The sequence below is a fragment of the Lissotriton vulgaris genome, chromosome 10 (assembly GCF_964263255.1).
Source record: "Lissotriton vulgaris chromosome 10, aLisVul1.2, whole genome shotgun sequence".
Classification (NCBI taxonomy): Eukaryota; Metazoa; Chordata; class Amphibia; order Caudata; family Salamandridae; genus Lissotriton; species Lissotriton vulgaris.
In genome coordinates this window covers 914,276,067-914,300,364 of record NC_141698.1, presented here as the reverse complement: position 1 = coordinate 914,300,364, position 24,298 = coordinate 914,276,067, and the positions used below count along the sequence as shown (strand labels likewise).

General features: G+C 45.8%; 1 protein-coding gene across 1 annotated transcript in view; it reads right to left on the bottom strand.

The window, feature by feature from the left end:
- Window positions 1–20,394, bottom strand: part of TMEM196 (transmembrane protein 196) — a 299,739-nt gene extending 279,345 nt beyond the window's left edge. The window contains exon 1 of the mRNA XM_086939995.1: window positions 19,629–20,394. Within this exon, the coding sequence (XP_086796121.1) occupies window positions 19,629–19,775 (147 nt within the window). The 5' untranslated portion in view covers window positions 19,776–20,394. The remainder of the gene's footprint in view (window positions 1–19,628) is intronic.
- Window positions 20,395–24,298: the final 3,904 nt, after the last annotated feature.

Below are 24,298 nucleotides of genomic sequence, written 5' to 3'. Positions count from 1 at the left end.
AAAGAAAGTTATCACATCTCCCCTGACCATCGAGCTCTGAATTGGCCTCCATTTGAGGCCAGGATGTACCTCAAATTTGCCTGCATGATTCATAAAGCACTTCCTACCTGTCCCAGAAACTGACCCTTTCAAGCGGAAACAGACCCTCCTTAAGTACGAGCTCCTTACTTCTCAAGACATAAAAATTCAAGAAAAAGAAAAACTATAACTGATCCTTCTCTGGAATGGCCCCAAATATTTGGATCTCTCTCCCTTCTGAGATCAGATACAACCCATCCACTTCCCTCTTCAGGAAAGAGGAAAACATTTTCTATGCAACACATTCCTCTCTCACTGAGTGCTTGGCCATGCCCTCGTTCCCTGTCTATCCCCGACCTTTTGTGCGGTACCTCTTTTTACTCCATAACATGCCTGAGTCTTGGGCCTATATTACACTACAACCCTCATGTAAATCTATGCATCACCATCTTGGAGGGAAACTGTGCATCTACTCTCTCCATCTGTGCTCCTCCTTACCACCACCTCCTCGGAACCTTTATGTACACTGCTATTGTATTCTCCTTTGATTTATTATCGCTATTTATTCACACTTTAGTTTACTCAGTTACATACTCCTATTCCGTTTACATTTCCCACTGTATTTTGTTCAGTCTTTTTTACCATTACTATATATTTTTATCTACTTTCTATGTACCTCGTGCTATTGCTAATATGCTTACTCTGCAAAGTACTAAGTTGTCATGAATGTAAGTGCTAAGATGCCATGTTTGTTCGCTACCTCAGTGAAAAACTATGCATCTACTCTCCCCTCCCTCACATCTCCCCACCTCAACTACCTCAGAACTGTTACGTTCACATATCCTACTGTCTATCGGATTATTCTTTTTTACAATGTTGCTATGTATTTTTGTTTACACACTATGTAAGTTGAATACTTGCTGCTATTTTGTATACATATCCCACTGTATACCGTTACTCCTTTTTACCATTACTATATAGTTTTGTATCTACTCTCTGGGTACCTCATGTTATTGCTGTTGCGCTTAGTCTGTAAAGTGCTCTGATACCTTTGGGTTATGTTCATACTATACAAAACTCATAAATAAGTAAATAGACAAAAAACTTTATGCTTACAGATTTTCATTGCACCAAGGACCATTCATTTATTGAGACCATTTTTATTATCACTTAGTTTCTCATACAAATTGCAGTGTAACAATCGTAACCAAGAGGACAGTGCCAAATAAATTTAGGCAGTAAGAAAGTAAACAGCATCATGTTCTCAGGATCACATTAGTTATGATACGGAATGTCCCGAACAATATAGCTAAAAAATGGACATTCTGTCTATAACACTTGGGGGTCGATTCCGATGTCGCTAGAAATGCCTTCCCAATGCTATTTGTAGGCTTACCTTACAACCGACTCATATCCGGAGCCTTTTTCTACGAATTGTCCACTCCGATTCATGCTCTATGTCAGTAGCGAAAAGGGTTAGGAAACACTGAGTTTGAGTCGTACGGGGGATGGCTTTTCACAAGCAGTTTCTGGAAACGCAAGTACGATCATATTTTCTACTCGTCATACAGAGCTCCGCTTCCAGCACCTCACAGCATTCGGACGAGGCGTATTTTAGCTCCGAATCGCACCAGAACAAGTTAAATGGGGACAAGACGGAGTCTGTAGTGTCGTGTATGTGCATGGCTGTGTAGATTCGTTCACGTACGTGTCTATTGGGCTGTGTTAATCCTGGACTTTGTGGCATCGTTTGAGTCCGCGTCAGTCGTGTTGTGTTGATGCTTGGCAACATGGAGTCATTCGCGTACGTGTCTATCGCGTCGTGCTCCTTTCCTGCTGACTCAGACGTATAATATAATTTCCAGCCAATTCGGTCATGAATTTCAAGCATCGCATCGTACTCAGCTATTTGTTAGGATTGCTTAAGGTTTGGTCGGAAAAAATGAAGGGTCCGTGTCGGGTTGAATGTTTTCCGGCCGAAATCGGAATCTACCCCTATGTAGTATAAGAGGTTCCATATGCCTTTCTGAAAAACCTTTCAGTTATGTTCAGTATGTTCACAGTGAAGCTGTGGGACAATTTTAAATAGAAGTGGGTTGGTTACTAGGTAATGTTACTAAGCCAAATATAAGATTATAGAATCCAAGATCAGGAAGCATGCATGGGAATAGTTTACCTAAAGAGTTTACCTACAATAGTTTGATAATGTCTTACTTATGACCTAAGTGAGCTTGATGCGCATAGCTTTCCCATTGAAGGAGTGAAGAATAGGAGACATGACCTAAAGGAGAATACAGATGGATTACTTCCTGAACTAAGATATAACACCAAGCCCTACCTTACTGTTCTTATAATATGCTTTGTGTTACAAGTGTTAGGCTGATGTGCCCACCTACAGGCTTGAGAAATAAGTTAGGATCAATGCAGCATTTTGAAAACATATAAAGGTCAAGAACAGGCCTCTCTGGTATTACGAATAGTGACAGAAAAATGTGCCTGCCTCACACTTCTTGAGCCTTATATCCCTTCTCCCAGAATAAGACTGAATACCACTAGAGGGACAAAGATCCATATGCTATATCTTTCACTAGCATATTATGACACCCATTACGGTTGATATCCCTCAAGCCAACTTAGAGTCAGAGAGAAAATAACTCCATATCACATTGAACATCATTAATTAATCTTTAACCCTGCAAATTTTGTGCAAAGGTAGGAGCATCAAACCTCTGATTCATTCCCCATCTTTGCAATATACACATTTTTGCAATTGCTAATGATGTACCAATCTACTTTTATCAATGATTTCCAATTCCTGGCACATTGATTGCATCATATAAGCTCACGAAAGTGAAGGATGCGTAAGCAAGTTTACCTGTTTCCTTCAATGTCGAGGTAGTCTAAACATTTTACTATCAACTGTTGTAGGGAGTACCATTCTAATGGGCCGATTCCGATCTCGTTCGAAAGCATTAGGACCGAATCGTGTCCGGAATGCTTCCATACGACTTGTGTCAGGGGAGTCCAACCAAACAAGTACGATGCATTTGAGTGCATCCGGATACAATTTGGATGTACTCCCATTAACTTCAATGGGAGCCTGTGTACCAAATGCGTACACAGGCTTGCACTGACAAAAGGGGTGGTTGGGAATATTCGACCACCCAGTGGCAAGCACCCCTTGGTGCCTGCCACACTGTGCATGGTTAGAAAGGTAAACCCGTTTGGTTATTCACAGGCCTGCTTTGGAGAGCCCCAGGTGAAAGGGCGCCTGCTACGGGCCCCCAAAGACCAATCCGTGCAGTCTTCCTGATCTGGGCAAAAGGAATCGTAAAGGCTGCCGGATTCGTTCATCGTACTTGCTCGCTTAGAAAAATCTACTCCATAGAGCTGTACAATTCGGCTCCAGCGGGCTCTATCTCTTTGTATGCCTTTCGGAAACGATTCATCAGCGCTAAGGGTTTCCAGGCACCGTACTTGGTCTTTCGGAATTGGGAACGAGTCGGTCAGAAACAAGAGCTCTGGATCAGTTTAGGTAAAACCAAATCCGACTCGGAGACCTTCCGACCGAGATCGGAATTGAGCCCTAAGTGTATAGTGCCCCATTGATAATTCCACTTCTCCAACAAAATGAGTCAGGGCACACATTTGCCCTGTGAAAGTTAGAAGATGATAAGTGCCAGTTATGCAGGAGGTTCATTTTTATGTGAACTTATATATGCTTCTCACAGTTGTCTGTTATGACTGTCCACTAACATTTATATTATAAGTATGTCCTTTCATGATCAAATGAACTTCTGAAGGTCTTTAAGATTCATTCAGAATTGATTAGCTTCAAAGTCAATAGACCTTTGGATGCCAACTCCATTCATGGGAATGGTTGCCCAATAACTATTAGCTCTGTATTTTTCCTTATTAAAGCATCAAAGTGTACAAAGTCATTAATTCATACTGATATATGTTAGACCTGTCAGCCTTACGGTTGTGTTTCCTCAAATGTTTTGCCTTCTCCACTCCTTTTTTTGCTGAAGTCATTTTTGTTGGCCTTATGATTCTGTACAATTTAACACTGCTGGGCAGTGCTTAACTGCTTGGGCTTACTCACTAAAACATGGTAAAATCACCCTACACCTAATTGGCATGTTTAATTCACATATAAGTCCCCTGTAGCCGCTTAAAATGTGCATCAGGCCTGCCACTGCTGCTTGTGTGCCTCTTTAAACTACCAATTTGACTTGGCAAGAAAAACGTATTGCTAAGCCTAAAACTTCATTTTTAATACATATACACCACCCCTAGGGTAGGCACTAGACATCCCATAAGGCAGGGTGCATTGTTTTTGAAAAGGTAGACATGTAGGTACTTTTAAGTTTTGTATGTCCTAGTAGTAAAAACGTCTTATATTTGTTTTTCACTACTGTGAGTCCTATCTCTCCCATAGGATAACATTGTGTTACCTTATTACATTTAATAAGGGATAATTTTTTATATGAAGAAGTTGGAAATATCCTGTTTGTTACTTACGGAACTGTGCTTTTAAAACCTCTTTGATAGTAAAGTTAGATTTTAAATCCCAATTCTGAAAATGCCAACTTTAGAAAGTTTAAAACCAACAAGGTGATGGATGGAATGCTTAACCCCTTCGCTGCTCATGACGAGCTCAGCTCGTCATGCAGTACACTGGTAGTGTGCTTATGATGAGCTGAGCTCGTTATGAACAATGGGGATCATGCAAGTCCAGCACAGGAGGGGAAAACCTCTAGCAGCCAAGGTGTTAAATTAATCTCAGCCATTGACAATCGCTTGAGTGGCATCCCAATCCATGATTTTTCACCCCACAGGCCACCTCAGTTTGGACCCAGCCAAAAGAAAATCAGCCTTGATTCTGATTCCCATGGGAGCAGTCCAGCCTGAACTGCTGGGAGGAAAGGTCCTCCCTGAACTAGAACACAAACAATCCAGGACCAGTTCACCCATATTAGGTGTAGCATGGTTCCAGTGTTACAGCGAGCCTGGGACCCATGTCTGAGCATATCTTCACATTTAGGGCATCTATTGGAAAAACATGGTGATGGGTAGAATGCTTTAATCAATCTCGGCAACTCGCAATTGCTCAGGCTGCATCCCATTCCACCATTTTTCACCCCCATAATACCTCAATTTGGACTCGGTTATATGCAGATAAGTCTTAACTTCACTCATTGTAGGAGCAGTCCAGCTCGAAATGCCCGACCAGGTCCTTCCTGAACCGGTACACAAGCTACCTACTTTGGACATCAAATGCAAAACCAACAAGGTGATAGATGAAATGCTTGAATTATTCTTAGCCACTTGTAATCACTTGAGCTGCATCTCAGTACATCTGCCAGGCCCCTTTAACTAAGCGGACTTCTAGGAAGCAGTGCAATAAAGTGAACTGGACAGATGTCTGCCAGAAAGTCTTTTACACCCACAGCGAGGCCATGATTACAGCACCTGTACTGAATGCCCCTGACTTCGCCAAAGAATTAATAGCATAGACTGATGCTTTAGAGCATGGCATAGTGGATGTATTATCTGAGTTGGACGAGGAGTGCCTAGAACAACCTTTAGCCCTCAGCAGTAGAAGGGTACTTCCCAAGCAACCGAGGTGGAGTGCTATTTAGAGAGAAGTTTTTGCTGTGGTATGGGTTTTGAAGAAGCTGAGACCATACCTGTTTAGGACTCATTTCTGAGTTCAGACAGACAACAGGCCCCTCAGATGGCTCATACAAATGAGGGGTGAGAATCCCAAACTGTTGAGGTTGTCCAGCTCCCTACGGGGAATGTTCTTTAGGAAGGACCACTGCTCTGGGTCATACTACGCCAATGCTGATGGTCTATCCAGGTTCTTCTGCCTTAGTGATGAGAGCTCTCAATGAGTTGAGTAGTTCTTCCCACTTTCACCTGGGGGTACATATACTAGACCTGACCTTAGGGTGGTTTTCCCCCAAACCCTTTGGCACCTTTCTCCATTTTTGCTGCTGATCTCATTTTTGCTGGCCTTGGGACTCTGCACACTTTGCCACTGCTAAGAATAGCTAAAGTGAATGTGCCCAATCCATAAAAAATAGTAATATTTGCTTACACCCAATTGGCATATTTAATTTGCTGATAAATCCCTAGAAGAGTGGTGCTCCATGTACCAAGGGACTTTAAATTAAATATTACATGTGGGTATACAGCACTGGTTGTGCCACCCACAAGTATGCAGTTCTTTCAAATATGTCTCAGGCTTTCCATTGCAGCCTGTCACTGCAGTTCTAAATTGCCATTTCGGCCTAGCAAAGTAAATTGTCTGCCAGACCCACCCAAACCTTCCTTTTTAATGCATTCAAATCACCCCTAGGATAAGCTCCGGACATCCCAAGGGGCAGGGGGCAGTGTATTTAAAAAGAGGAACATGTACTTTTAAGTTTTTTATGTGCTGGCATTGAAAAAAAACTTACATTTGTTTTTCAGTACTGCAAAGCCTACCTTTCCCATAGGATGACATTGTAGTTACCCTATTATATTTAATAAACTGTCATTTCTAAATGGTAACTGGCAAACCATTCATGTTTAGTATCTTTGCAATTCTAATGAGAAATCCCACCATCTGGTGAAGTCAGATTTAAAAATAAAATTTTGAAAATGTCACTTTTGGAAAGTTGGTATTTACTTGCCTTAGCCATTTAGTGCCTGTAGTCTGTGCCTGGTCGGATGGCTGGGTGTAGCTGGTGTAGCTGACAGGTGAGCTTTGTGTACTCCTCCTAGAGAGCCACACACAATAGGGAGCTTAGGTGTGCCTGCAACGGCAATCACTAGAAGCATGGGAAGGAGGAGCTAGGCAGAGCCCCACTTACACTTGAATCGTCGGTGTTCTGTGTCCTCACAAAGGGCTGCATTTCCCTGTAATTAGTCTGGAGCCAAGGTCAGGGGGAACAGGATGACTGGTGACTTCAACAGGAAAACTCTGTAAGCTTCTCCCCCACTACAACTGCACAATGGGGTAAACGTATTGGACCTCAGACAACCACTCTTCAGTATGCTTCTGGAACTGTGGATACTCAGGAAGAAGGACTGATGTGCTGCTGCAATCACTCACTCTCTGATGGATTACTGTTCTGAAGGAACTGCTGCTCTGCTGTACTGTGTTGCTACCTGCTGCCCTCTTGCCTGTAGGAGAAGAACTTGACCTGCAACTTCACCCTTGAACGCAGGAGACCAGAGTGACTCCAAGGGCTAGTCTGCTGGCCTCCTGATCTGAGCCTCAGGGACATAATAGACTCCTTAACGTTGTTTATCAGCCCCTAAACCCAGTTGCAGTGACTTCCTAACCCCAGTGGTGCCCCTCTTCTCCTGCACACTTGATGTAGCTCAATTAGCAAAAAATCAAGCTTTTGGGCACTTTGCGACGGCAAACAAGCCTGTTCTCACTGAGACCTCACCGCTCGCCCCATGATTAAGGGTGAAGCTCTGTCAGCCCGACTATTTGCAAGACACTATCGACAACTACAGGGACCACCAACACGAAGCTTCAGCAAAAGCCACCAATGACACCTGGCCTGCTCTTTGCGCTACGCCAGCAACTTCCAGTGACTCTCTTCCTTCTCCTCGCAGCCCCCTCTGGCACAAACAGGACCTTTGCCATGGAGTTTGAAAAGGTAAACTTCAGCCTGCTTACCGTGGTGACTAAATGACCTGCGTTCCATCGCGGTCAGCCTGAACTTGGGGCTTTGGGTTAGCATGACCAGATGACCACGGTTGCCACTTTGTGGTGCCATTTGACCCTACAATCTTTAAAAAATCATAACTCCGGTTCAATCAAATGAGCATGTATAAAGCGCGCTACATACCCGTGAGGGTCTCAAGGCACTGGGGGTTGGGGGGGTACTACTGATCGAAGAGCCAGGTCTTGAGAGGTCTTCTGAAGTCCAACAGGTCCTGGGTCTGTCACAGGATGGTGGGGAGATTGTTCCATGTCTTGGCGGCGAGGTAGGAGAAGGATCTGCCGCAGGCGGTGTTTTTCCGGATACGAGGAACTGTGGCGAGGGTGAGGGTGGCAGAGTGGAGGTTGCGGGTGGGGGTATGGAAGCTGAGTCGGTTGTTGAGGTAGGATGGTCCGGTGTTGTGTAGCGCCTTGTGTGCGTGGATGAGGAGTTTGAAGGTGATCCTCTTGTTGACTGGTAGCCAGTGCAGGCCTCTCAGGTGGGGTGTGATGAGGGTGTGTCGGGGAACTTCAAGGATCAGTCATGCCGAGGCGTTCTGGATTCGTTGTAGTCGTCTCAGGAGCTTGGCTGTTGTTCCTGAGTAGAGGGCATTTCAGTAGTTGAGTCTGTTGGTGATGAGGGCCTGGGTGACTGTTTTTCTCCTGTCGGGGGGATCCACTTGAAGATCCTGCGGAGCATTCGGAGGGTGTTGAAGCAAGATGCGGAGACGGCGTTGACTTGCTTGGTCATTGAGAGGGAGGAGTCGAGGATGAAGCCCAGGTTGCGTGCGTGGTCGGTGGGTTCCGGGGGTGTACCTAGTGACGTGAGCCACCAGGAGTTGTCCCAGGCTGATGGGGTGGGTCCGAGGATGAGGACCTCCGTTTTGTCTGAGATCAGCTTCAGTCTGCTGTCCTTCATCCAGTCGGTGACGGTCTTCATTCCTCTGTGGAGGTTGGCTTTGGTGGTGTTGGGGTCTTCGGTGAGGGGTATGATCAGCTGGGTGTCGTTGGCGTAGGAGATGATGTTGAGGCTGTGTTGTCGTGCGACGTGGGTGAGTAGAGCCATGTAGATATTAAACAGTGTCGGGCTGAGGGAGGATCCCTGTGGGACGCCGCAGATGATCTCGGTGGTTCTTGAGCGGAAGGGAGGGAGGCGGACGCTCTGGGTTCTGCCGGAGAGGAAGGATGTGGTCCAGGCCAGGGCCTTCTCTTGAATTCCGGCGTCATGGAGGCACGCTGATAGGGTGCGGTGGCAGACCGTGTCAAAGTCATCTGATAGGTCCAGGAGGATGAGGGCGGCTGTTTCTCTTTTGTCCATCAGAATCCTGATGTCGTCGGTGGCGGCGAAGAGGGCAGTCTCGGTGCTGTGGTTGCTACGGAAACCTGATTGGGATGGGTTCAGGATGTTGTTGTCTTCGAGGTAGCGGGTCAGCTGTCTGTTGACGATCTTCTCCGTGACTTACGCCGGGAACGGGAGCAGGGATATGGGCCGGAAGTTCTTGAGGTCCTTGGGGTCTGCCTTGGGCTTCTTCAGTGGGGTGTTGATCTTGGCGTGCTTCCAGCTTCCTGGGAAGGTTGCTGTCTCAAAGGAGCAGTTGATTGTTTTCCGGAGGTGGGGTGCAATGGTTGTGCTGGCTTCGTTGAAGATGTGGTGTGGGCAGGGCTCGGATGAGGATCCGGAGTGGATGGAGTTCATGGTTTTGATGGTGTCCTCGTCGCTGACGTGAGACCAGGTGTTCAGGCGGCATGTGTGGATGGTGATCGCCGGGGTGGTCGGATCGGTGGTGGGTGTGGGGGGGTCGGAGTTGAAGCTGTTGTGGATGTCGATGATCTTGCGTTGGAAGAAAGTGGCCAGGGAGTCGCAAAGGTCTTGTGATGGTGGGATGTCGTTGGTGTTGGAGCTGGGGTTGGAGAATTCTTTCACAATGCTGAAGAGCTCTTTCGTGTTTTGTGCGTTGTTGTCTAATCGGTCCTTGACGGCGGTCCTCTTGGTGGTCCTGATGAGTTGGTGGTGTTTGCGGGTGGCGCATTTGTGGGCAGTATGGCTGACTGGTGTTCAGTCGTGGAGCCATTTCTTCTCCAGCATCCGGCAGGTGCGCTTGGAGGTCCGAAGGTCTTCGGTGAACCAGGCGGCTTTCTTGATGGTGTGGTTAGTTGTGGAGGTCTTGAGAAGGGCGAGGGTGTTGGCGCATCCGTTGATCCATTGTTTGAGGTTGGTCGTGGTGGTGTCTGGGTCGGTGGGGTCGGCGGGTGGTCACCGGGCGAGGGTGGTAGTCAGTTGGTCCTTGGTGACCTTGCCCCAGCAGCGGCGTGGTAGTTGTTGGGTGCGGTGGTGTGTGGTGGGTTTCCTGAAGATGAAGTGGATGCATCTGTGGTCGGTCCAGTGGGGTTCAGTGGTGTGGTTGAAGGAGACGTATGGACTTGCGGAGAAGATGCGATCCAGAGTGTGTCCAGCGACGTGGGTTGGTGTCATTACGAGTTGTTTGAGTCCGAGGTTGGCGAGGTTGTCGCTCAGGGCAGTGGAGTTGGCATCGTTGGTGTCCTCGAGGTGGAAGTTCAGGTCCCCAAGGAGGATGTAGTCTGTTGAGGCGAGGGCATGGGTGCTGACGAGGTCGGCGATGGTGTCGCAGAACTGTGGTCGTGGTCCGGGTGGTCTGTAGACGAGTGTTCCTCTGAGGGTGGTGGTGGGATCGGTGTGGATCTGGAAGTGCATGTGCTCGACGGTGGTGAGGGTGTCGTCGGTGTTGGTCGAGACTCTGAGGGTGTCCTTGTGGATGATGGCGATTCCCCCTCCAACTCGGTTGGTGCGGTCTCTGCGGGGGATCTTGTAGCCCTGTGGGATGGCTATGGCGATGTCTGGTGCTGAGGTGGCGTTGAGCCAGGTCTCCGTCAGGAAAGCGACGTTGGGTGCGGTGGAGTCTAGGAGGTCCCAGAGTTCAATGGCATGCTTGCGAGTGGAGCGGGTGTTGAGGAGGATGCAGCGGAAGGGTTGGGTTCACTGTCTGGGGGTTTGTAGGGCTGGATGCTGGTGAATCTGCAGTTCCGGCAGGCGAAGGGCCCTTGGGTGCACCTTGGGGTGGCCCGGTAGCAGGGGTGGTCTCGTCCAGTGTTGAGTGCATGGAGGGTGCTGGAGTCGTAGTGCAGTCTTGTGTTGCGGGTGGCATGGGGTCCAGGGGTTCTGGTGCTGGGCGCGGTCCAGGCGCAGACGAGCTTGCCTTTGGCGAGCCAGCGGCGCGCCCGCTGAGCGCGTCCACTGTGCTTCCGCTCAGCGCCCTCCATTAGAGGCGAAGTGGGAGGGAGGAACAGCTAGGAGGCGGGAGCGGGGCGGCCAATGGGCGAGGGAAGTGGGCACAGAAGGCAAAAAGGGGGCGGGCTGCAGGGGAGCAGCGGCGGAAAGCGGGGAGCGGGGGGGCACAGAGGGCAAGTGCAAAAATGAGCGGCAAACAGAGGGAAAAAACACACATTACACAGCCAGGAATGGGGGGAAAGAAAGACCAACAAACCAAAAAAACAACAGAACAGGTGCCAGGTGCGCACCAGCGGCCAACCCTTGGCAGCAGCAGCAGAGGGGCAGTCACAGGCAACCAGGAGGAGCCGTGCGGCGTGGGGAGTGACCAGTGGTCAAGTTGCACTCACTGCTGCGTGGCGCCCTCCATAAGAGGCCAAGAGGGAGGGAGGAGCAGCTGGGAGGCGGGAGCGGGCCGCCAATGAGCGAGGGCAGTGGGAGCAGAAGGCAAAAAGAGGGCGGGCCGCAGGGGAGCAGCAGCGGGAAGCGGGGAGCAGGGAGCGGGGGGCACCGAGGGCAAGGGCGAAAACGAGCGGCAAACAGAGGGAAAAAACACAAATTATACAGCCAGGAATGGGGGGAAAAACAGAGTAACAAACCAAAAAACAACTGAACAGGTGCCAGGGGCGCACAAGCGGCGAACCCTTGGCAGCAGCAGCAGAGGGGCAGTCACAGGCAACCAGGAGGAGCCGTGCGGCGTGGGGAGCGACCAGAGGTCAGTAAAGCTGATGGAATTTTGGTCATTTCTGTCTTGTTTTATTTATTAGGTTTTGCTTTATTTTTCTCAACTTGTGTGGGGTCTTTTTGTGGTGTGTTTTCATTGTGTTACTGTTTGAAGTGTTGCACAAATGCTTTACACATTACCTGTGAGTTAACCCTGACTGCTCTGAGCCAAGCTACCCTAGGGTTGGGAACAGGTTAATTTATGGTTTGCTTGAGACTTCAACCCGAGAAAAATGTCAGGGTTTTCAGTCACCTCTCTTCATCTATTGGTCTGTTATTGAGTCTTTTACAGTTTGCTCTTGCCCAGTACATCATATAACATGGGGCAGCGGGCCAACCTACTTATCCTACTTAAACCACTTGTTAACGTCACTTTGAGTGGCTGCATTTTGCTTTCTCACAAGGAGCACACTTACAAACAAGCTAGTTCCATTCAGAGTCAGTGTTTTTACTGTATAATTACTTTAGTGTCATTTTGTGTTTAGAGACTGATGTGATAGAAGGATGCTACTGATGCACCTTCCATCTTTTTCAGATTCTATCTGCTGCCAATGATGTTCTTTTCTGACTGCTGCTATTTCACATCATAACATATTGTATCAATTTTAAACAGTTCTTTCTTTCTTTTTTTCTTTCTTTCATGCTCTTTCTTACTTTCTTTCTTTTTTCTTTCACTCCTTTCATTCCTGCATTCTTTCATTCTTGTTTGTTTCTCTCATTCCTTCTCTTGCCTTCACTTTTTCTTTTTCTTTCTTTCTTTCTTTCTTTCTTTCTTTCTTTCTTTCTTTCTTTCTTTCTTTCTTTCTTTCTTTCTTTCTCTTTCCTTCTTTCTTTCACTCTCTTTCTTTTCCTATCTTTCTTTTCCTTTTTTCTTTTTTCTTTCTACTGTTCTTTCGTATTTTGCTTATTTCTTTCATTCTTGCCTTCTTTCCAGATTCTTTTTTCTTTCCTTCTTTCTTTCATTTGCTATTGTCTTCACTTTTCTTCTTTCTTTTTCGTAATGTGTTTTCTCATTCTTTTTCTCTTTCCCTTCTCTTTTTTTCTTGTTTTTGTCTTTTCTTTTTTTCTTGCAGTCAATGCCAGAATGAATGACTTCTTAAGTATTCAGCGCCATTGAGTACTATGGTAATGGGAAGATTGTTTAAACCCCAAAAATGTTTTTGCCTGAATCATTTTTTTTTTTTTTTTGATTTATGAGGGCCTGACATTTTCTCAAACAATAACGTTTTGAAAAAAACGTGGCAAAACAAAAGAAGAATTGCCAAGTAGGCTAGCAGCCAACTCCAGACTTATTGACTTTTCTGTTCTAGTAATGCTTGTCCAAGGGTGACCAAGGCCCTTTTACACACATTTCTCTGCAATTACTTAAGGGTATCCAGTTTCACCTAGTTAAACACATTGACGATATACATTGAAGGCAAGCAGGACGATCAGAGACATGGAAAATATGAAGCTATCTGGCCATCTAACCTACTGAGATCAGTTAACAGGGGTCCTTGAAGCCACTGTTGTTCGCACCCCTAAGGTAGCTCCTTCTAAGTGGGATTCATGATTAGGTTTTGAATACCCTAAGTGATACGGCCACTGCGCTCGCTCCAATTAGACTGGTGTTAAAGTTTGGTCCAATATATTGCAAACATTTCTAATCCTTTCAATGACTAACTAGTTTCATATCATACAGGAGTTGTTTAATCACTGTTTTTTTTTTTTTAAAAATCAGTTGTTTTTTTTAGAAAAAAAGAGAAACGACATCTTTTAATTTGCACCCCTCTACTCACCACAATGTCACTGGTGATGGTTTTCACATGGTCACGTTTGAAGCACTATTGGCAGTGCTCTCAGATATGCTAACCTTCCAAAGATAAAACCACACAAGGATAAAAACCTTTTTAAAGTAGATTTTGGAACTATATATGCAATAGATTGGTGTGTATTGCATAAATGTGAATGAAAAGTAAATAGAGGGAAAGGCATTTTTCTTGTATATATCTTTTTTTCTCCAGATCCAACTGCATCTTGCAAGTTGCCCCCAGGCGGTTGCAGAACCTCTGATCAACGACCCCCGCATGCTCGCTTTAACTGCAGCTCACCGGGTCTGCAACAATGCTACAGAGGTATCTTCCAGATGTGCGCATCCCTTGAGATGAGTTTGGATTTTTTTCTTATAATCTGGTCTTCTATGTCACGGGATTCATCCTCCATCTTTGGTGTAAGGGTTTAGGGCGAGTACGTAAATTCCAAGCAAAAGTGCTGCACTCTTTACACAGTAATGTAACTATTTCGATTTTAATAGAGTTTCAAAGTAGGATATTTGAATCAATGGGATTAGGAAGCATTGGGCAGGGCTCATAATAAATGCCTGTCTGATGAAAGAGCATTTTACCTATTACCCTTGACCTCTTCTGGGGTATGCATCAAAGCAAACAAAACTCACTGCTGTGATCGGACGGGCTGTGGTGTAGGAGTGCATGCTTGTTTATGAGTTAAAGTCCGCCATTTTTACAGAGCATCTTTCGCCGCCGCAATTGGCTATTAGTGCTAAGTGGAAATGTCTATTACGTTTTAGTGAGACATTTAAACCATTATAAATTATAAAAGAATGACAAAATAGATTACATTCATAAATATGTAATAATTTGTCTTTGTTGATACGCGCATATAACAGAACGAGCCAGAGCGAGAAATTGTGCAGTATGTGGAAACACCAGAAAAGTTCAAATGTGCCATTTCCTGTGAGACATTGTAGAACATGTATGTCATGGCCATGCTAACGGGAGATACACGGGTTTGTTCTTTCACTTTGTGAGCTGCCTGTCCAAACGGAAAACCTTCCATTGCGTCCTGTCAGATGTTCCTGTAACAATGCAAGTGTCTGAATTTGATGCTCTGCTCTTTGTGTGGAAGTTGCAAGAAGCAGGAAATGCAGTATTAACTGGGCATACGTCCTGCAGGCCTGACTTCCGGCCACCTGGGGCGCGCGTGCGCTCCTTCCTGCCCGAGAGCTGTCCCATTGAAGGACAGGAGTCACAGTGGCGCCCACTGTGTATTGCATTCTGCTGAGCTGGAGGCTTGCTATTCCCTGCAGACTCCATGTCTCAGCAGAAAGCACTTTCACTGCAGTGCCGGTAAGGGATATTTATAGGACACACTACAGTGTTCTCCCTTAGGCCTAATAAATGCATGCAGTACGGGGAAGTTGCGACTCTGCAACGCTGCTTCATCGTCCTGATTCGGGACCTTGTAAGCCACGCTCAACAAGGTAAGGACTTTTGATCAAGGCACTAGAAAGGCATTCTTCTCTGTATCTCTAGATTAACGACGGCTCCTTTCTCTACATCACTTGTTTATGCATTCAGCGCATGGATGGACCAACTACATTATAATCTACCCAATGCAATGTTAAACGTTCACACGAAGATGCTCTAAAACAAAGTAAAACACAAAAGATTTGCTTAAAGTTTGTTAACGACTCATTCTGGAATTGAGGACACGACTCAGTTTTAAGAGGATGGTTCGTGTCTAGTTTAGAGCTCAATATTTTTGGAGGAAGTGCTAAATCAGAATAGGAAACATGTAGTGGAGTTTGTTTCCCCGTAGGCGTGGTTAAGTGGTGAACATTCCACTAGTGGATTTTCACGAGGAGTAAACACTTCTTCCAAAAATCAGTGGATTTTCTGTTGCCACTCAACGCCACAAAAGGCTATTAGATCTGGTCTAAAGAGGTTGAGCGGCAGAAATGTAATTTACCAGTGTAGCGGTTGTTTGTCTTAGATACATTTTCAGCTTCCCCCATAAAGAAAGAGGTTTCCTTGACAAAATATCTTCATGAGAGGATCCCTTTTTGATTTGGGGTATTTTTGTAAGCAATTCCATCAATGCCTGTGTTGGAGGGAGACACGTCCAACGTAAGTATTGGTAACAGAAAAGTGAATGTGCCCATATAGTTTCAAAATTGTTTCTGCTTCATTTCAACTAGATATTTTATAAAATACTGCTGTGTGAAGCCAATATCATTTGCACCACGGTCAGAAGTGGCACAATTGGGTATTTTGTTTTGAAAATTACAAACTGCTGCTTTCATAATGTGCCAGTACTTACTCTGGGCAATAAAAAGTGCAGGAACTCCAGGTCTTTCTTAGATGCTTACCGCTGGCACTGCCGAATGCAGGGAGTAGCGGACTATTAAGGCTGCTAGACTTTATTCCATCTCGTGCCACTTTCTCGCACTATCCTCCACTTCCTGTCTCTTTACCTCACGTGTGTACATTCCACACTATCGCCATGTGTCACTATTTGCCTATCCTTCTTTTCCCTCTTTGTTCTCCCTTTCCCTCTCATGTCCTGGGTCAAGGTCTAATAATGAAAAAAAAGTATTGATCACTAAAAATGAGTGACCATGCTCACCAACTGCAACCACTGGCACAAATTAAGCCCTACAAACTGGTCATTCGTCTACACTCACATTGTTTCCGGCATACTGCAGTGGAAGGGGGGAGCATTTAAAGCTGCATGGGCTGCAAATGACCCAGCCATGCAAGTCCTCTTAACTCCATCCTAGCAGAGTGGGGCTGTTCTCAGCAGGATATTTCCCAGGCCCCCCAAAATGAGTGCCGTCACCTGTTACCAGAGGCAGACGTGAAGCACTGATGCAGCTTACCATTCAGAAACCCCATTTCTAACGATCACTAAACACCCTGATTCAGGAAATCTGGATTTCAGACAACAAGACTGACCTTCCAAATGAAGTTGGCCAAAATGTGGCACAGATGACCAAAGCCTGCTGAGGCCAGACCAAAAGTGGAAGTTGGAATTCTAAGTATTCTGAAAATCAGTGAGATGTGTAAATCTCCCTGATTCCCCACAGTCTATAATTTACTGGTGTGATCCATTTATTCGTAAATGCATGAAGTTGAGACATCTGCGACTGCTAAATAAGGCAGGACAACTGCCACTGACAGTAGAAATACAGAGCACGTGACATTGTTTGAATCATGTTTTTGCCTTGCAATACCAGAATATTCGCCCAGTTGGGCTTAGAAAGTAACGAAATGAAAAAAAAACGGTGTAGGATAGTTTTCTGAGTTTATATTTTAGTATAAGCAATATAAGCAACTATTTATGCAAGACATTATTACTCTGGCGTTGTTCTAGGGGCTCAATGTATAAAGCACTTTGTGGTCACAAAGCATACAAATCACACATTATCAGGGATTGCTAATTCAAAATGACTTTTCTTAATACACAAAAGCCCTTTAGCAAGGCAGAACATTCTGGGTGACTTATAAAATGGCTGTTGTAATCATTTCGGAAACGCAAAAATGAGGGGGCATGAAAGAGGCATCTTCCTCCTATTTGTGATTTGGAAAGGAATGTATTAGTGGTTTGTGAGCGGGGATTCACAAAGGGGAATCCCAATGTGAATCACGTCAGACTCTCCACTGCAGGTCCACTGTAGAGGCCCAATGCCTGCTCCCTCTGATATCTTCCAAAAGGGAAACATATTTTTGTTTTTAAAAAGCAGCACTTGTGGCCTTAATGAACATAGATATTGATATTAGGATAGGATGCACAGCTTGTGAGCATAAATTCAGTGCGATTGGGTTCACCTAGGGTAGCGTTAATACCCCTAAAAACGCCAGTGATAAGTACATAAATGTGATTCCAGTGGAACACTGGGACCATCCCCTTGGGAACACCTTAATTTCCTCTAATGGATAGAGGATTCCACAATGTTTAGTGTTTCAAGTTTTTTCTTTTTATTGATCAAAAGTTCATTAAATGTTGATTCACAACGTATTGATTTAGTTCATATTTTCACTCATTAGAAAGCATGAGTGCCACCGCGGTCGCTTAACCATTACCGGAGGACACCAACACACAACTCTTTTCTTTCACGACATTATTCCCTGATGAAGGGCCCATAGTAGAGCCCGAAATGCATTGGATATTTTTGGAACTTTAATGATGTCTGAGTAATCATGATGGCACTCATGCTTTCTAATGAGTGAAAATATGAACTAAATCAATACGTTGTGAATCAACATTTAATGAACTTTTGATCAATAAAAAGAAAAAACTTGAAACACTAAACATTGTGGAATCCTCTATCCATTAGAGGAAATTAAGGTGTTCCCAAGGGGATGGTCCCAGTGTTCCACTGGAATCACATTTATGTACTTAATGAACATAGGCCACTATTAAAGAAATGTTTTCTGTTTCAGAAAACAAATGCAAGGATGAAGAATAGTTGTTCTCATGCCAGATCCCCCTGCAACAGTTTTTTTGTCCAGCTTACTCACAGTCCACCCTCGTACTGCCCTCTGTCTGTGTCTTTCTGCTCATTTTTCTACCCTCAGTTTTGACTTTTCTGCTTTTTTCTCTGCCCTCTTTTGTCTTTTCTGCTATCTTTACTGCCCTCCGTTTTGCGCTCTTCTGCTCTGTTTTGCCTTTCCTGCTCATTTTTCTCCCTCTGTTTTGCCTTTCCTGCTCATTTTTCTCCCTCTGTTTTGCCTTTACTGCTCATTTTTCTGCCCTTTGTTTTACCGTTTATGCCCTTTCTGCTAGTATTTCTGCCCTCTATTTTGCCATTTCTGCTTGCTTGTCTGCCCTCTGTTTTATTTATCTGTCCTTTGTTTGGCCTTTTCTGCCCTCTATTGTTCCCTCTATTGTTCCCTCTTCTGCTCTGTTTTGCCAAATCTGCTCATTTTTCTCTCTCTGTTTTTTTGCTTTGTCTGCTCATCTTCTGCCCTTTGTTTTGCCATCTTCTTTTTTGTTTTTGCCCTTTCTGCTGGTTTTTCTGCCCTCTGTTTTGCCATTTCTGCATACTTTTCTGCCCTCTGTTGTGTTTCTCTGCCCTTTGTTTGGCCTTTTCTGCCCTCTGTTTTGCCCTCTTCTGCTATGTTTTGCCTTTCTGCTCATTTTCTGCCCTCTGTTTTGACTTGTCTGCTCATTTTTCGGCCCTCTGTTTTGCCTTTTCTGCTCACTTGTTTCCTACCCGCTGTTTTGCCTTTTTCTACTCGTTTCTTCCCTCTCCCAGCAGTTTCCTTAAGACCTGGTTTTCCCATGGAGACCTTACACTCCACCACCCAGATATTTCCAGGGGTGTCAGTGCATCACTCTTTAAATGCTGATTGATTGTCCCCTGCAGCCTGAATCCCTCTATTCACATTGGGTTGCAAATTGTCAGCAGCCTAGCTAAGTTAGCCACGTCCTAATTCCACTGCATGCCTTTTATTCCACCCTACACTTCCTGTCTCTGCCTTTCTCTCTTACATGTTCCTTCAAATCCCTTTTTTCTCTCTCTGTCTCTCCTTTTCTATATTTTTCTTCCTCCTTTATTCTCCTTTTCCGTCTTTATCTCCCTTGGTCTGGGTCAAAGTCTGAATTTGAAAATTGCGTCCAAGTACAAAAAAAAAAGTGTCGTTACCACATATGCAACCCTGTCACAAATTAAGCACTCCGTTTCGGCACGCATTTTAAAATCTAAGCCAGTCTTCAATTACTGCTGCACCTAGTGTAAGATAATGCACCGAAAGATGGTAAACATCAATATCTGGCAAAATTAAAGATTAATAACTACTCCGCCCACTACTATAGGGGACATGCCCTGACCACGGTTTCAGAGTGCCAATGCATATTTCTTAAAAATATTTTGCTCGAGTTTGCACGTCTGACTGAAATAAAGTTAGACTTAAGAAACCACACATTAAAAGAATGTAAGCTATGAAAGAACATTGGATTCACATGCACACAGGAGGCACCAGTCCCAAGCAGGGCATGCAGTTTGGAACCTAGGGGACTGCCTGGAGCGGTCTTTCGTACTACACAAGGGCACACTCTCAAGAGTTAAAAAAAATAATGAAATGGCGAACGTACACACAGCCCGCTCCATACCGGAGAGGAGTCTCCCAGCTGAGGCTTCAACTCCGACCGCACCTTGATGAAGGTGACCGCCCCCACGGCCACGCTGGACACCCCCAGCCCTATCTCCAGCACCGAGAGCGCCAGGAGACTGCCGATGACCTGGCCGCTGGTGCACATCCTCCCGCGGGCATCATCCCTCTCAGTTCCGGCAAAAGAAACCAAACACGCCTCGCAGGTTGCGTCTTCTGTCTCCAGCCCTCAGCTGCAAAGTTTTGCTTCTCAGTCAGCGGCAGAGCGTACTAAAGGCGAGTTGATTGCAAAATATCTGAGCCTCGTCTGTATGCTCCAATAGCTTATTTTGTTGCAGCGCGCTCACCGTGTTTCAATAAGTGGCCGAAGCGCTCGCTGGAAGCCTCACTGTGTGCGGAGCTGGGCAGAGTTTGTCTGCCGCTGTCCAAGTGCTGATGTCATTCCAGCGCGCGCCAGGCCCGAGCAGGGCGGGTGACTTCAATTCAGCAGCAGCATCTGCTGGCCCGGAGGCGAGAGCCGACAGGATACTGGTCCCCACGTAAGCTCGAGAGGGCGTTCGTGGAAGCCAGCAGGCAACCGCGTGGAAAGCACCCGCACGATCCAGCGGCACTCGTGATTTGTTCAGAATTGCCCTGCCTGTGCCCATACGCCAGGACGCCCATTAGTTCTGAAAAGGGGATTCGGTAAGGCTCCTCTGCCGAGACCAAAGTGGCTTTAGCAAAGTATCTGCACGCGCCGCGCAGGCACTATTGACATTGCTGCACTTTGCCTCGCGCCGGCTATCAGCTCAGCAACTTTGTTGGTGGGAGTGACTAGTAAAACCGCCACGGGGGAATTTTACTCACACTGGATGGTGAAATGGAAGATGCGGCATGGAGTTGGCAGAGCCGGATGCCCTCAAGCGTTTACGGTTTTGGAAAAGGAAAGTACTCCTCATCCTCACGTGCCGTTCCAAGGCAGTTAAGAGAAAGATGGGAAACGTGGAGTGGACTCTGTCATCATAGACATATTCAGTCATCACGTAGAGAACGAGTTTGCTCGCGTGACTTCCGCAGGCAGCCACAGCAAACTGATAAATGCATACCGATACAGTACTCTCTTTAATTTGAAGACAACACGTCACTTCTGTCTCGGGTGATTTATGTAAGTATTTCCCTGCGTAAAGTTATTATGAAGGAACACCGGGGTGAGGCGGCTGATTATCTGTGAAGCCTCATGGAGAAAATGAAGAACGCGATGGATCATTTGTCACAGAAGAGTAAGTGGCGGGAATCAGAGTCATCTTTCGGCCGAGACGTGGGTAAGAGGGAGAGAAAACCAAGCCAGCGCTCTACTGGAAATATCCCCCGAAGTCCGCCATGGGCTCCCCGCTTTACTTCAGGGCGTGAGAGTATTAAACAAGGAGTCTGCAGATTAATTATGTTTTGAAAAGAGGCAGCCGGAACTAGAGAGAATCACAGCTGTTAAAATGAATGTAAGTATTTGGCGCGCGCACATCCTCTTTAACATCGATTCAACCGCGTGTTTAAGCTCTGCCTAACGCAATAGCAGATTTATTTACAGTTTGCGAGAACTTGAGGAAAAGCTATTAGTGCAATAGATACACTGGCACCAGGGAGAAAGCACAGCAGTTATGTCTTACTTCCATTACCCATCCAGAGGTAGGACGTCCATTTTATGTGCTTGAATTATGCTCAATGGCATCTTTACTACCAAATTGGCGAACCACATTCCAATTCACCTCTCAGATGGTAATTCCAAATGCAATGCTCCTTTCCAATCCCCATTTAACTTTTGCAGCACTTTATTGTAAAATCATTCCCATTTCGCATCAACCCTTGATTTTCCAATACAGTTGTGGAGAGGCTTCCATTTCCCAAGTTTCCCTTCGTGTAACACAAGCTCACCTTCAAGTATCTCTGATAAAATGTCATTTTTTGCATTCTCACTCCATCTTTTGTGGAATTTTCTTGCCGGCTGTTTGACTCTGCACACTGAGCTACTGTTGTCCAGTGTCCAGAGTATGTACTGTGACCTTGAAACATGTAGACATTTCCTAATCCTTGATTATCATACTTAACTCTCCTGTAAGTACAAAGTATATCCTGTAGAAGCCACACCCATGGCATGGAAAGGTAAATGTCACCTGTAGACTATAGCACCTTGTATGCCATCCAATAATGTGACAAGAAAAACATGGCTTCAGGACTAATGCAGCCTGACTCTGACTGATGCAGTTTCAGTTTGCAGATCGACCTGTCAAAATAGCCATAAACTATAAAAAAAATAGCTATTTAACATGGCAAAAACCTTCCTTTTACATAGTAACTAGGTAGGCCTCATAGCACACATTGTAAGATAGGTGGTATTTAAAAATTGGACATGTAGAAATGTAACGTTGCCATGTCTATATAGTGACAAACCCTTAAAAACTATTTTCACTGTTGAAGGCTCTGGCTGTGCTATTAGGAAAACGAAAGTACAGATTAAAATATTAGTTCTACTATCTCGAGTTCGGGAACCAGCTAGAAAGGTGATTAAAACACTATTTTTAATATTTATTTAAAGCCCAATTCAATAGATATGGTCTAATGGCCAGAGCGGTTGACCTCGAAGCTGGGGACCAGGTTCGAGTCTTGGCAGGGAAGCTTAACATCCTGTGATTCTGGGCAAATCACTTAATCTCCCTGTGCCTTACAAAATGAATGTGTCTGTCTGTAAGAAAACTGGTGCTCATGAAAAGTGCTCTGATACCTTTGGGTCAAGTTTGCACTATATAAAAAGAAAAGTTGAAGTTGGATTTGTAGTACATAATAGGGAAAAGTAACTTTTGGAAACTTGGGGGTCGATCACGATGGCGGATGGACTGGAGTCTGTTCGCCATCGTGGAGGTGACCGGAACCGTCCGCAATACATGCGGCAGTTCTGCACACCACATTGGGATGCGACCGCCACCATGGTGGTCGCATCTTGAATCTTTAAAATTGCGGCGGGTCCTGCTGAAAGCAGCACCTGCTGCAATGTTGAAAATGCATATTATGCATTACAGTGCACTTCGTGGCAGGCAAAATAGAGTGCCTGCCACTTAGTGCACTGAAATGTGGGGGGTACCATGGGTACCCCCCAGTGCACATACACCCCCCCATTGGGGGCCTGCAATGGGTCCCGAAACATGATCTCCACCAGCCTTTTCATGACTGTGTCGGCGTCATGGAAAGGCTGGCTCATAGCCTGCATTATAATAAGGTCAAAGGTGCCTGCTAGGCACAGCTACCATTTCATGCTTGCATACCTCTCCGCCAGGCAATGATGTTCTATGGTGGATGGTCTTTCCGTCCGCCACAGTCGCAGTCTGGATCACCCCTGCCATCGTAATGTGGTGGGGGAAATTAGTGGTCCGATGGCGGAAGGGCCACTACTGCATGGCTGGCGGTGGCGGTCCTTCCACAATCGTAATTACCCACTTAGTTTTTCCCTGCCTGAAGCTCATTGGGGCTAAATTGCATCAGCTCTCCAGCAACTGCCCAGCCAATACAGGACCTTAATGAGGTGTGTAAACTGCTCGCTGGACAGAGTAAATGGCCTAGGAGTGGGGAGGTGTTTTCTTCTCCTTTGAGAAAGACCAGTTAAGATAGACACAGAAACATAAGTAATATGTGTAAGGGCTGCTCTTTCACAAATAAGGGAAAGGTGAGAATTGGAGAAGGCAAACATTTGTTTCTCCAGCCAGGCCGGCTCTAGACCCAGTGGATGGAGAGCTACCCCCAGAACCAGTTTGAGTAACCACAGAGGAGGGGGGCTCTCATTTCTATGACCACACCTTTTAGTGGGCAGACAGGCTTTGCACAAGGGATCAAGGTGCACTGTGGGATTGTTTGCAGTACGGCACACAGGAACTGCTACAAAAGTAGGTAAGGCTGACCCTGAGAACTCTTATTCCATCTGTAAAGAAGAGCCAGGAGCCATGCCAATCATTTAGTTACTGTTAACCATAAATATGGCAGCCCAAGGCATCCTCCTCTGAGCAGTTTCTGGACCTGTTGACGAACAGAAGGACTGCACCTTCCGTTTGAGACCTGTCAGTAGACTTAAAGGTCAAGACTTGCTCTCACTTGCAACAAGGACAAAAAGGATCAGTTGGCTGATCTGCTCTGTGACTGAAGGGACACAACAAGCTGCAAGAGGCCTTTTCCCTGACCTGTTGCAAATGGACTAGGGGTGAGTGATCAACTCCGCTCTGCCGGCAGAGTTTCCAGATTTTTTTCCAATCTACACTTTACTTGAAGCATGAAGTTTAGTAAAAACTCTGTTAACCGTTAGTGGAACAGAGTTTACCGGCACGTGCCCCTATCCTGTTAGAGTAGACTCTTCCTCACAAGCCACTTACCTGGACTCTGCCCCTCAGCAGCTGCAGTGATGTCCTCTGCTGCCCGTACTAATCTAGCACCTTTGTGCCTCAAGTTGTCATCATTATCATCTCCTTGTGCCATGTCTCCACCATTTCATTTCACAGCTGTTCTCTGCCTGGGCCAAGGCCCTATTTAGCACCATTGGTGTGAGTTACACTCTCTGTAGTTCACTCCTGCCTGGAAGGTACCTCTCGACCACCTTACCACCTCTGCCCTGCATGTGGTGAGTGAGAACGGCAATAGTTGTTTCGGTGTGGGTAA